This window comes from Eufriesea mexicana, unplaced genomic scaffold (assembly GCF_001483705.2).
Source record: "Eufriesea mexicana isolate 0111107269 unplaced genomic scaffold, ASM148370v2 scaffold5064, whole genome shotgun sequence".
Classification (NCBI taxonomy): Eukaryota; Metazoa; Arthropoda; class Insecta; order Hymenoptera; family Apidae; genus Eufriesea; species Eufriesea mexicana.
In genome coordinates, this window is record NW_016913009.1 from 97,422 (window position 1) to 112,184 (window position 14,763).

Genomic DNA, 14,763 nt, shown 5'->3' on the forward strand with positions numbered 1-14,763 from the left:
GCGATGCACGATCTTTCGGAGCCCATGGTTTCCAAAGGGAAATCGGTTTTCCCATTGGTGGTTGACAGGACCGAGGGTGGGCCCTCGGTCCGCGAATCAGATGCCCCCAAAGAAGGGAGGACCGTCTTCCGCGACCAGGTCTGCCGGTGGAGGAAGCCTCTCCCTCAAAGGGGGTTGCTGGTGGGCCACCCGCACATTCGTGATCCTTCCTGAAGGACCCGTTACTTTATGGCTCCGAAAGTCGCGACATCGCACATGGCATGGTCCCTTTCTTTGCAGGCCTATTCTCAGCCAAATCCTAAGTGCTGTTGCCTGCTTTCTAACATTAATGGCTAAAGAATGCCTCGTGTCCGGTGACCCGAGGGAAATAAAGAATTGTTTGAAAATGCATTGAAAATGAAGATAGAAAGGACACGGAACTTGAACTAAAACAGCAATTAGAATCTGGCTGCCAGTAGACCCTAACGGTCTTCTGGGTCTGTTCTAAACAAAGGGCCGAACGAAATGCCGGAACGACATTCCAAGGCTTAACAGTATCTTGAAGTCCAAAGATCGGTGTTCGTCTGCAACCTCTAACAGGCCTGTCACCATCGTTGCATAGGCGTAGTTAATTTCCAACGAGAACCATATTCCTACATGCATTTACTCAGATTTATTTAAATTATTATCTCGAGACTGCGCCAGGATTATATTTCACTTCGTGAGAACTGGAAACTCGGTAATACGCGATCAATCGTTCTCAAGTTAACGATTTAAATCATACGAAAGACGATTACGGCTGTAAAACTGGATTATATATCCCGTTTTTAAAATACGACATTCGAGTATGTGTATTTGTTAAGCGAAAAGTGATAAATGGGGATGAAATATGCGCAAGACGCGTAGTCGATCTTTTATGACACTTATTTTGATATATCCTTACACTTGTTCAGATAAATGTCTGATTAAGACTGATATCACGCGAAGTTTTACCTGAGCTTTTCTTTCATCCTTTAGTAAATAGGTGATTCTGACACATTTGCTGTCAGTAATTCCACCGAGGTCTAATTACTGAGTATTACATCCAAATCATATTGGGATTTGTGCCATCCAAATTATCCAAATTGGAACATTCGGAATATCAATAATCTGCATGAGTTAACTCGTCACTCCTAGTTAATAAGTTAAACATGAGGTCATCGTCAACGCAAACTGGTTATGTTGGGGTAGTCACTCTGTTAGAGAGAAGAGCATTCTACTGCATAGTTATAGAGACGTTACGGTGTATTGTGAGACATATATGTTATCAAATGTCAGTATACAAAGACAACACGAGAATAAAGTTAATGATGTAAAAATTTGTCATTCATGATATTTGTAGATTGAAAAATTCGAGAAGTGACAGTAAGAATTTTTAACTTAAAGGAAGATAGAAAAATCTACTGTCATTTTATCTATATCTTGCAATATAGGTTTTCCTCTATTTCTGATCAGGGTGACTATCCCCATGTCATAGAACTTGATACTCTGGATCGCTGACCTCAGTTCTACTAGGTATTGAACTATCCAGATATCCAGATATCGTGTCCAGTGAGTCACCTTCATAGTGACATCGACCTTAACGCTGCTGTGGTCGACACATTTGCGGAATATTCTAGGCTTTCCTGAGCTTTGACACTTAACTGGTTACCATAAACGAGGTGGTCCTGAGGTCTCTCTAGCTTACAAGGAGAGTGCAAGTCCTTCGGGTCACCGATTTAGTTGAAACTTTGCAGGTTTGTAGATATCGTCATGCAGTTTAAGAAAAGATATCATTACAGCGGTAAATGTTCAATAGTTTTTGAGATATTTATGATTAAAGTCTTATTACTTCAATAATTATACATTTATTTACATTATTTCACAAGCAAAGTTGTAGACTGATGTTAATAGTCAAAGATTGTTATGCTGAAGGACCGGGGTTCGATTCTCGGCCAGAGTTTAATCATTTTTTCAATCTATTTTTTATTTTGTGTTCATTTTCCGTCTGTGAAAACATTATAAATAAATAATTATAAATAAAATTTCTTAAAAAAATTAATTTTTTTACCCTTTCTTATGCAAGTATATATTTATTACAAGTAATAAGAATATTATTCAAGAAAAACAGTTTTCTATAGCAATCTTATTTAATAATACTACTAACTAATTATTAAATTAAACATCGTATAAGAATGTTGCTTATAATTCCAACTTTGCTCTGAGGATATAAATGTTCACGAATTAATTACAGAAGTTTGGAAATTTATTAATTTTCTACTGCCGAATAAATACAAATATTACCGCCTATGATCAGCGCCATCTATGATTTTGGACCATATGATCGGAAAAGCAATAGGAATATAGAATAGGCAAGGAGGTCGTCGAGGAGCTGGTCACGTGACAGACTAGGATAGAGAGGGGATAGAAAAGAATAGAATGGCTCCGGAAGTGGAAAATTATTAATTACTCAATTTCTGTAATTAATTTATGAACTTTTATAATTTCGCTGCAAAGCTGGAACTTCAGGCTACATTCTTATATAATATTTGTAAAGAATTTAGCTCTAAATTGTTAGTTATTAATTTTTGTTTAATGGCGTCTATGATTTCGTAACAACGACCATCACGATCTTTCGTGAAAATATTTAATACTAAACGAAACTAGAAGCAAAATGTGAACAAAAGTTATATGAGAAGATTCGCAAGGACATTGTTTTTATAATGAGTGCTTAAAGTTTCATAAATTAATTGCGTAAAGGATAGCAATTAATGAAGAACTAATGGCGTCTTCGACGATCTTCGACAACAATTCAAACACTGCGCAGAACAATTATTAATAATTAATTAATTAGGGACAAATTTATATCGAAAAATATATTGGAAAGTTCCTGAAGGATCTGGCTTTACGATGCAATTATAAAAGTTCATAAATTAATCACAGATATTGAGTAATTAGTGAATTTTCCACTGCCGATTTGATTTATTATAATATATTCGGAGCACATAACCAGAGTTAGTAAACTGATATCAGAGCCATCTATGATTTTAGACTCGAAGCTCGGGTTCCGCAACGAGAACATAGATGGCTCTGATGTCAGTTTACTAACTCTGGTTATGTGCTCCGAATATATTTTAATAAATCAAATCGGCAGTGGAAAATTCACTAATTACTCAATATCTGTGATTAATTTATGAACTTTTATAATTGCATCGTAAAGCCAGATCCTTCAGGAACTTTCCAATATATTTTTCGATATAAATTTGTCCCTAATTAATTAATTATTAATAATTGTTCTGCGCAGTGTTTGAATTGTTGTCGAAGATCGTCGAAGACGCCATTAGTTCTTCATTAATTGCTATCCTTTACGCAATTAATTTATGAAACTTTAAGCACTCATTATAAAAACAATGTCCTTGCGAATCTTCTCATATAACTTTTGTTCACATTTTGCTTCTAGTTTCGTTTAGTATTATATATTTTCACGCAAGATCGTGATGGCCGTCGTTACGAAATCATAGACGCCATTAAACAAAAATTAATAACTAACAATTTAGAGCTAAATTCTTTACGAATATTATATAAGAATGTAGCCTGAAGTTCCAGCTTTGCAGCGAAATTATAAAAGTTCATAAATTAATTACAGAAATTGAGTAATTAATAATTTTCCACTTCCGGAGCCATTCTATTCTTTTCTATCCCCTCTCTATCCTAGTCTGTCACGTGACCAGCTCCTCGACGACCTCCTTGCCTATTCTATATTCCTATTGCTTTTCCGATCATATGGTCCAAAATCATAGATGGCGCTGATCATAGGCGGTAATATTTGTATTTATTCGGCAGTAGAAAATTAATAAATTTCCAAATTTCTGTATTTAATTCGTGAACATTTATAACTACACAGCAAAGTTGAAATGATATTCAAAATTCTTATACAATGTTTAATTTAATAATTAATACTTATATGTGCGATAGGTTTTGTAATAAATATATACTTGCATAAGAAAGAGCAAAAAATAATTTTTTTTATTAAGAAATTTGATTTACAATTGTTATTTACAATGTTTTCATAGACGAAAAATGAACATAAAATAAAAAATAGATTGGCAAATCTACCAAGTATAGGACGAGAATCTAACCCCGGTCTTTCAGCATAAGAATTCTCAGCTGTCACCGATAGGCCACGACTCCACTTGAAAGTTATTGAAAATAAATCTATAATTACAGAAGTAATAAAACTTTAATCGTAAATATCTCAAAAACTATTGAATAATTGCAGCTACAATGATATATTTTCTTAAATTGCTTGACGATATCTACAAACCTGCAAAGTTTCAACTAAATCAGTGACCCGAAGGGTTTGCACTCTCCTTGTTAGACCAAGAGACAATTACGGGTATACATTTATACTTTTACATTGGCTGCTCTGGGCTCACTATAGCCATGGAGATACGTAATAAGATGTCAACGATCGTTAACGTGTTATTAGATCTTCTCTCTTCAAATTTATTACGAGTTCTAAGAACAATTTATATTGTCCGCAACTTTACTCTTCTCTCCAGATCAAACGAAGATTACGTTTCCATAAATATTTGACGTATTTAAACTTGATAATACTTCATAATTTATAGTATCCTTGAGATGTTATACCGTTGTTCATGGAGTCACTAGACTCGAAGAGATACAGAGGTGTAATGTAAGCGAGCAATGCAGCAGGGTTAAAATGTTGCGACGGGTCGTAAACTCAGTAGCCAACAATGTCAAAAGTGTTCTAGCATACTAATGTTCTATGCATGCTGTGTATGTTGGATTCCGGTTCAACTTTCAGACGTAATCCGTGTCCTTCCTTAAAAGTGTTTTGATGCTTCGCGTTGGGTTGTAGCTAGTTTGACGAAGGATTTGAGAACACGTTAATACTCTTTGTCAGTGCCACTGACTAGTGTCTAGGTTTGGCTTGCGTTAAACTTTTGCCAATATGTTTCGATAAAGCGTAAACGATACGAGTAATTTAATCCGAACAGTGACTCGTTTCTACCACGTAACAGCAATTTCGTATATGTTTCGCACTGATAATGTGACGAACTTATCTGCTGAATTCTTGAATGATTATTTTCTCAACAGATTATCATTTCAAAAAATAAGAATGAAATTTATCGATTATGACGACACTCTGAATTTATGTGAATTTGTTTTATCTTCCCATCATTTCCAAGATAAATAATGCTAAGTTTTGTACTTCTTATTATTTGTAGAAAGGCACCTTGAAATTAAAAAATAAAAATATTAATTTAATAATTATTAATTTACTAAAAAATTATATTAAAAAATTAAAAAAATAACAATTTTTCGTTACCTACCAAGTATATAATTTGCCAATTTCTAACATCCTTCTTGAAGTTTAAATTTTACATTACTATAGATCAAGTTTCAATGAATTTCCAAATGTTTCAATTTTATCGTACACTAAAAAAGAAAAAAAAAAAAATTAAGTCATTTATTTAATTTTAATTGAGTTTAGAAATGCATTTAATTTTAATCTTTAAGAAGTCGAAATGATTATAAAAATCCGAAAGAATATAAAAGGTGCTCATTAAAATTCTGCATAGTAAGCTTAAACATAGAATGAGAATTTAAATTTCTGTATTCAAATCGTTCAACGTGGTACAGAAGTCATGAATGGAGCATGAAATCCTCGATGAAACTAGATGAAAAACGTCAAGATACTTTTTCAAAAGATATGACTTACATCCAGAAGCTTGTGACGGTATCTGCTGTAAGCAGTTGAACCGTGAAAGCTCGAAAATCAACGATAAGCGTATCTTCTTCGTTTCTGCGGAAAAGGAAACGATCGCTCTGCTGTGGATCTGTTTTACTACCTTCTCGACTTTTCTTCTCTATATACACGCGATTTAACGTGTCTCCTGAATACAAATCAAGAAAAAATAAAAAATATTAGTAATCTGACAACGCTGTTTATACCCAGAAATCTGCTTTGTATCACAACCAATATGTTTCATCGATACGATAAGATTTTATCCATGTTCATAAAACAAAATCGTCGAGTGGCAAGATACATTTCATTTCAGCTCTCAATTATCAAGAAGAATGACAGAAGTGTATCGAATCTCAGGAATATGATTATTTTCATTTCTGGAATTCTGATGAAGCATGTTAATGTAATCTAATTTCTGTAGAAACAACAGTTCATGTGACAACCACTATCTTAAAATAATTACAACATGCAATTTTATCTAATCTGTAAAAATAAAACAAGTATATAAATCTGGTAAGGTGACTTAAACTTAACAGAAATATTTAAACATCCTGAGGATCCTGACAAGATGACAATGTTAACAACTCTCTTTTTTTTACCCCTAATCGCTTTAGTTAATGGTAAGTACAATCACAACAGTACTTAAGTCAATGTACTATTATTTATAATATAATTCTCAATTTTATTTTGTTTTCAAATAACGCAATCTCTACCTTTATGTTAATTATCATTATTGCCATTACCGTAGCTGGACCCGTGCCAATGATTGTAGGCGGAATAGTGGCAAAGCCAGGTGAAATTCCTTATCAGGTATATTCAAAACGTTCCAGTTTCTCTTCTGAGAAATATTTCCTTGAATTATTCGAGGGGGAAATAAGTCTTTGAAATGATTTCAACTGTAATTAGGTCTCCCTCCAAATAGCAAAAATTAGGTACCATTTTTGTGGTGGATCCATCCTCAACGAAGACTACGTTATAACAGCTGCTCACTGCGTTAAAGAGTAAGAGAAACGAATTAATTTATTTTACCTTTTTCTCAATTATTAAAAGAAACTTCAGTGAAAAGAAATTGAAAATATTTAGAAGAATATATATTGACGTAACTTCATTATTTTGGACAAATAATTTATTCGTTATAAATTAGAAAAAAATGTGGAATGTAACTTGAAATTGAAGTATCTTCAATCATTTGTTACTGTTTAAGCAGTCACTAAATTAGCTTCATATAGAATACACAGAATTTAATAAATGAAATCCATCAAATTACATCATATAAAATACACGAAAATTTCACAGATAAGTGAAAGAAAATTCTTGATTTAAGAATGATTTTACTACTGCACAGTATACCACTACAAATGGTGACTGTCGTTGCTGGCACGGTTGATGTACGAATGCCAATTTCGAAACATCCCATTGAGAAGATTCACGTTCATGAAAGATACAACAGCACGGATGCGTGGGTTAACGACATCGCCTTAGTCAAGGTATGTCGTTTTATCGTTACATTTACATACGTATGTGCAAATATTTTAGCTCGAAATATCAGAAAAATATAAAACAAATACAGAAGATACAAACCATCATAAACAATCAGAAAAATTTGCACAGGTCCAAAATCGTTTTGTACAATCCTTTCTAATGTCTTTTGTCCCTATGCCGACTGCTGGGGAAGTCGTCATAGCTAACGACTCAGCCATAGTATCTGGTTTTGGAACCCTCACGGTAATTGCTAAATTTGATTGAAAACATTTAAATCAACATTGAGAAACTCTGTTGATACTAATCAGAATATTGTAGAAATATTATTAATGAATATATTACTGTTTATAGTACGAAGGTGAAAAGACAAATCTTCTGCACTGGGTGAATATCGAAGTTGCAGACCAAGCTTATTGCAATAGAATGTATAAAAACGTCATCCATGACAGCCAGCTCTGTGCATACGATCCTGTCGTTATCAAGGGGCATTGCAATGTAAATTCTCCAATCTATAAATTAATAGTTAATTTTTGTTTAGTATAATATAGTATAATAATATTTAACGTAATTACAATTTAATTATTTTAGGGTGACTCTGGCGGCCCTTTAATGGTAAATGGAAAACTCCATGGTATCGTGTCTTGGTCGATGGATTGTGCTAATATCGTATATCCATCCGTATACACGCGAGTTAGCTCATACCTTAACTGGATTAAAGAACATGCAATATAACGAATTCATAATGTTAGAGAAAATGCCTTGTATATAGACTCAGCGACTTATACCGTCCGTCCATTATATTAGATTATGTTTATATGAAACTTTTGATACATTTTGTTCTACTTGCTAACTTAATTTATTTATTGTTTATCCATATAAAGATTTTTTTAAAGAATTTGTAAAAATGATCTAAAAGTTTAACATTAAAAGGAAGAAAGAGCCAAATATTCCTACTATTCTGTAACAAAAATGTTTCGAGATAGAATTCTCCTTTTCATTTGAAAACTATGAGTGAAAGAGTACTATAGCCGATTGAAATCATAGACAAACCGAACTAGTCGATTGTATTTCGTTGGAAAATCGAAACGCGGGCTAGAGAGAGCTATCGAAGTGGTGCAACGTAGTCATCCAACCAAAAATCACTGTTCCAAGACATTCGAACAAATATTGATGCATATACGATGGATCGATTCGAAGATTATTGAATTTCGAAGATACCTTTCACGTGCATTTGCCTGTCAAATTTATTCAACGTATGTCATTCATGAAGGAAGGATCTGATTTGAATGAGAAGAATCTGGAAGAAACGACCATGCATTATTCTTTTGTCAAACTAACAGATTAACGAATAAAAATTATGTAAATTATTCATATTAATATTCGGATGCAGTACTATCTCTGTGTTTGTTGCTTTATATGCAGAGACATGATTTAAATGTCATCTTGTTTATTTTACAAAGGTACTACTATTTATTTAAACTTTGAAATACGTAAACAATTTCCTCCTAACAATAATATTTAATAATAATGATATGTCACGATAGATAATATTATATAATGCAAATAAAAATAAATATTAAATAAAAAATTCTCGCCTTTCCATGTCACTGCAAAATTTAATTAATTTAAATTCCAAAATTTGACAATTTTAACCAGAAAATACATATATTTTGTACATAAATTACTCAGATAATTCCATGTCAGTATGAAGTTGTATTTCAAGTAGTAAAACCAGAAATTTAACGCGACGAAAAAAGAAAAGAATAATATTTTTTACTAAAAGGCAACTTATTATTTATCATATACAAAAAGAGAAAAAACACGACATTGTAAAATTATTATTAATTTTTATAAATTATTTCTGTATTTTTAAGCTAAAATATCTGATGCATATGTTCGAAAAGTGAATAACACGATATATAAATTGCTCATTTACGTACAACAAATACAGAGATAATATTACGACGAAATATTGTAATAATATATCAATATCAAATTACAAAATCGGAATGAAATAGAAAAATTTAATCGACCGAAATGTTACGTTTAAATTAAAAGTTACGTTGTACAGTTTGAATAAGTAGATTCTAAATTAAAAATACCACCTGAAAAGCTCCCTCGAGAGGAATGCGTAACCCTTTCGATCTCTAACCCTTCAAAAGTTCATTCACTTCCACGGGGAAAGTAAATGTATTGAGCGGTTCAAAATTCGAGAAAAAGCGCTGAACGATCTTCCGTAGAGGATATTAATTTTCCTAAGAAGGAACTCGTTTAATCTTCCTCGAAGAATCTAATTGAAATCCATCTTCAGTTTTATCCTGATTCGCAGAAATTAAAGTTGTATTTTTCTAAAAACATTTGCATTCGTAAATTGTTTAATCATGAGATTTCCATATTAAATGTAATACGTATAAATTGAACAAGTATTTCATATCAACAATCTGATAGAAAGAAAGACATAATATTAAATATGTAAATTAATATCATATCATAAATGTAATTCTATTAACATTAATATCGATATTAGACATTAATGCGTAATATTAATATGACCATTAAAATAGCTTACATTATGCAACTGACTCCCGTGAAATTACACAAAGTCAAATGGGATTTTATAAAACTTCCACTTATTAATTCAGATTGTTAGTACTTGTTAATCTCGATATTTAACTTTATTTAATTCCAATGAATAAATTTGAAATATATATTTGAAGTATATATTACTAGCTATTGATAAATCCAAAAACGATGTGTTGATTTACTCACCTAACATAACCACAAAATAGCTCGTGGCATGCATTGTTTATGTTTACATATCGTTAAGAAAGTTGAACACAAGAAATAACATCTTAAGGTTTAACGAGTATCAACAGATTCAAGTTTATATGGAACGTCTGTAATTTCAGAATTCTGCTGCTTCATGAACATGCGTAAAAACATTATAGCTGAGAAACACATTGTCTTTGCACTTTACGATAGTTCGAAGACTAATAAAATCGCACACGACCACCTTATGCGTTTTACGAACCGTGGCTGTAAAAAGAAGTAACTTAACCACATTTTACATTACCGACAAAGTCGTTGTTAATTTCAATTGGAAAGGAAGGGAGCACGAAAATGCATTTCAATCTAATAATATGTACGATTTTTAGATACATATTGAAAACGTGAAAAAAAAGATTTCTAACAAAAGTGACGGTAAAACAGAAGATTTGTTCGATTAGAAATCAAATACGTCGCGAAATCAAGTCGGGAAAAGTTTTGTAGTGACATCTAGGCGGGTAGAATTGGTACTCTCGTTTTATGATGTTAAAACAGTCTAGAAGGAAGAGAAAATTACCGAGCCTCCTGACGTTTTACGAAACTCGTTTAAAACTAACCATATTAAACGTCTTCTCGGCTATGAGTGAGAATTATGCTTGCTGGGTGACAAAGGAAAGTATCCGAACAAAGAGAAGCATTCGAAAGCTGTTGTAGAGGTTATATGTGATACGTATAAATCATTTCTTACTGCTAAATGCGAAATATTGCGAGTGAAGTGTCACGAAAACGTAGAGTCTAAAAATATGTATGCTTTAAAGTGACTAAATGGCGATGTCTTATACGTGTGTGCATGTGTGTGAGAGGGTAAGTGCGTTCTTAAGAGTAATCAGTATGCACAGAAAGCGGATTACAGCGAGTGAAGTAAGAGAAAGTAGGACATCGGGCATGTATTTAAAATGTAAGACGCATTTCATAAGGAGGATAGCTGTGCCATCTTTTATTCCTACATCGATAATAGATTTCGGTTAATATATCGTATAAAAAATTACCGACATCTCTTAGTATTTCGACGTTACGTCGAAATTAAAAATTATCTAAAGATAATTAAATATGAAAAATATTTATACTCTACAGATAAGAATAACAAAAAATAATCTATCGTAAATAAATTATTACTCACGAATTAATATCGTTTATTTTTCAGCGTTCAGAGTCGCGATAAAAGTTCGCACGCAGGATATGAGAACAAAGGAAACACAGGCCACATGTTTGCTGCTAGTGCACAAAAGTTTATCGCGGAAGCGACGTGTTACGAACTTCCTCGATATACAAATTAAGAAAGTTCGCTGGGAAAATGACGATCCCAAGGATCATTTGTTTGCCGATGAGAAAGAGAGTAAAGAAAGAAGAAGGAAGAAAAAAACACGATAGAACAAGCAAGGTGCAACAGGCAACTGACCGTGCTCGCTTTCTCCGATATTTTCCTTGCGCAAATTCGAGTAATTTGTTCTTAACGCAACCCGATGGTAATCTTAAAATAAGCAATCTCGTGATTTCTCACGGTTAAACTTTCATCCATAGATTCCCTGCCGTGACAATGCTCTCCAGAGGACTCTGCGTAATTGTTAACTCATAGTACGCATGAGAGACTTACTTCTCCGTATTTATAAGCTCAGTGCAACTGCAATTACATTACCAGCAAGGAGCTCACCGCTGCGTGTTTAGTCGGCAGCACGCGGATATCTAACCATCGTGGGAAACAGTAACTTTCAATTCACCTCGAGCTTAACACGTTCCATGCCCAGAGAAAAATATACGTTTTAACGGAACTTTAAATAATTCAGGTAGGTAGATTTGATTAAACTATTTATATTTTACGTTGTGACTCTCCCTTTAAATCTATTTTTCATGCGCAGCATTACAAGGAGTACTTACTTTGGAATTGCCGGGTTGGAACCGAGAACCCAGATGAAATCAAAATAGTGTGCAATTATTTATCGAATGACAAAGCACTTACGAGGCGTAAAGTAGAAAGAATTGAAAGAACAAAAACTATATAACTTTAATTAACTCTTTCGCTACGGTGGACGTCGCCACGGAGTCTCTTTCTTATTGTTAGAACGAAGTATCGTGTCAAAGATGGAAACATTACGATTTCAACGATTCTTTAACATTTAGGGTCAAGTCTTTCGAAGAGGGAAAAAAAATAAAAACCGACCATCGCAATAGCGCTTGCAATTCTTTGCAAAGAGAACTAAGCGGAATGGTAGCACTTGTCTTAATTTTTGACTCAATTTTTGTGGTCGGCAACTATAGTCACCTGTAGCAGCGAAAGGGTTAAGGTTAAATGTATACTATTGAATAGTTTATCTGATAAATAGTTTATAGAGGAAATAAGGATACAAGTGTTATATAAATATAAGAATTACAGGTAAAGTAGAATTACTTTACTTCTAAGGACTAAGTAAATAGTATTTCTATTAACGATGCATATTACTGTCATGTTAGATAATAAACAAGGAATAAAGGAAGAGAAATAGCATCCTTATTACTCGAGAGTTCATTGGAAGCTATGGAACCGAGCTTCTTCTAATGAATACGTCTTTAATCATCAATCGATCCGATGCTTTTCATCTCGGCTGGAGTCTCACAACGCTCGCAATGAAAAAGGCACACACCATTTTATCGCGAGATTCCCAAAGCTTTCGAGTCCTTCAATGCGCGAAGGTATATGAGGTTCCGAAGGGTTCCAAGCTCGCCAAAGTGCGATGATTCTATGTTGCCTCGCCAGAACGATTCTCACGTACATAAGTACCAAAGGATTATTCATATATAAATATTTATCTCTACTTATGATACATTTTATTGAAGATAGTCATTACGATTTCTCTCACGTTTCTTACTTATCGCGTATATTATGTATGTCGCGTGCATCACGTATAAATTTAGTATAGCGAATTTATTATGTTAATTGGAATGCGGCAAAGTTATCACGTTAAGAGACTCTTGTCTTCGTTCAAGGATTTCTGGTATTTATGACAAACAAGAAGTCTGTTTTGAGGGAAAAAAATCTTTGTACAGCCGTCAGCATCTGTAAGAGCTTAGAAGTTGTTGGACCTACGCCAACATCAGGGCCGATGCACTTTCGCATCTGTCCCAGCATATCGATCGGTTGGTCATCCCATCAGTGAACCCTCCAAGGTAATGCTAATGGTCTATTTGTCCCAACTATTTCGTTCAACTTGCGTTTCCCACTTGTCATACGCGCATTCAAATTATTACTCTCGTTATCGCTTACTTTATTAACGTACGCCATGTTTAATTAGTACACACTCTATAACATACATTGGAAATACATGGGACAGTCCTACATACTTTTTTCTCGTTTATTCTGTCATTATCTTCGATAATTCGCGAACTTCTTCAAATTCAGACATACCTGAAGAAAATTTGTACAGACTGAGAAAAATCAGTATATATAAATTATAATTCTCAGAAATAGATTCTATGTTTTTTCACATTACTGGAGATCTATTAGAACATTCTCCCGTAGAACTGACCTTGACCTTGTCTTCGAGTTTAGCCTTGAAATTCAAATTTACATTTTTCTTCGATATATCGTATTCTATTGTACTTATCACTAAGAACGAAACTTGTTGAACATACCATATCGCAGCCTAATTATTATAGAAATAGAAATTGGCGAAAAGGTGTTAATATTATTTGAGCAAATTTTAAATATTGTTTGAAATGTAAATATAATATTAATTAATTAGCTTAAATAATGGTAACACCTTTTTACAGGAACACATTTTGTACAGAAATACTTAGGACTGTTATATATTTTGAATTTAAGTGTTCCTGTGCAAAATGGTAGAAAAGTGTTACCATTATTTATAGTACCATATAATTCTCAAGATCAGATTTTACAACATCGATATTTCTTCTTGGCATAGGAATCCAGCAATGACAACCACAACCGAACGTTTCTTGGCACCCTGTGATAACCGTGAGAAAACATTTCTGTGCACCCTACGGTAACTACTATGAAACATTTCTGTGCACCCTATGGTAACTACTATGAAACATTTCTATGCCCCTATAGTAACTACTATGAAACATCTCTGTACACCCTATAGAGTGCGACCGCAAACGAATAACCACGAAGAAATTACAAGCATCCAACCGCATGCTTTGGACTTCCAGGGTGGATCAACGTTGATGCTGGCTCGTGTTGCACGCCGGCCACGACTTTGGATAGCCCCTAGTATCCTGCGAAACTTTACAGGGCCTGAAGCTACTTTCTGGACTTATGAAAAGCTCGTACAATGTATCCGAAAGTGGCGAAGGATGTTTTGTGTCTCATACTCGCCGTGCATCGGTCGAACTTTCAACGAAGAGTTTCAAAAGACGAAGGAAAAGAAGAAGAAGAAAAACAAGATAGGAACAACGTTTCGAGCTTCTTACTCCTGCTGATTCGAGAGAACACGAGTAAACGACGATCAGGATGACCCTGATGAAATATTAATGTCGATCCTAAAGACTCGGTTTGACCTCAGTTCAGGTCGTTCATGTTGGAACGAAAAATTCTGGCGAAATGATTCGCAAAAAGGTAGAAAAAGAATAGGAACGGTCAACGACGATTCATTGGTTGGCTTGCACCATAAGAGAAACGACGGCCGTGCCATTATCAGCACGTATGAGGGTTTCAAAGTACCTGGATCATCGCCAATTCCACCGCAAAT

The 14,763-nt window shown here is 33.9% G+C and overlaps 1 protein-coding gene across 1 annotated transcript in view; it reads left to right on the forward strand.

The window, feature by feature from the left end:
* The window catches only part of LOC108551853 (chymotrypsin-2), a 32,188-nt gene extending 24,204 nt beyond the window's left edge, over nt 1–7,984 (forward strand). Inside the window, exons 2-8 of the mRNA XM_017906186.1 lie at nt 6,289–6,390; nt 6,519–6,580; nt 6,677–6,771; nt 7,116–7,257; nt 7,382–7,495; nt 7,604–7,747; nt 7,841–7,984. Of these exons, the coding sequence (XP_017761675.1) occupies nt 6,289–6,390; nt 6,519–6,580; nt 6,677–6,771; nt 7,116–7,257; nt 7,382–7,495; nt 7,604–7,747; nt 7,841–7,984 (803 nt within the window). The remainder of the gene's footprint in view (nt 1–6,288; nt 6,391–6,518; nt 6,581–6,676; nt 6,772–7,115; nt 7,258–7,381; nt 7,496–7,603; nt 7,748–7,840) is intronic.
* Nucleotides 7,985–14,763: the final 6,779 nt, after the last annotated feature.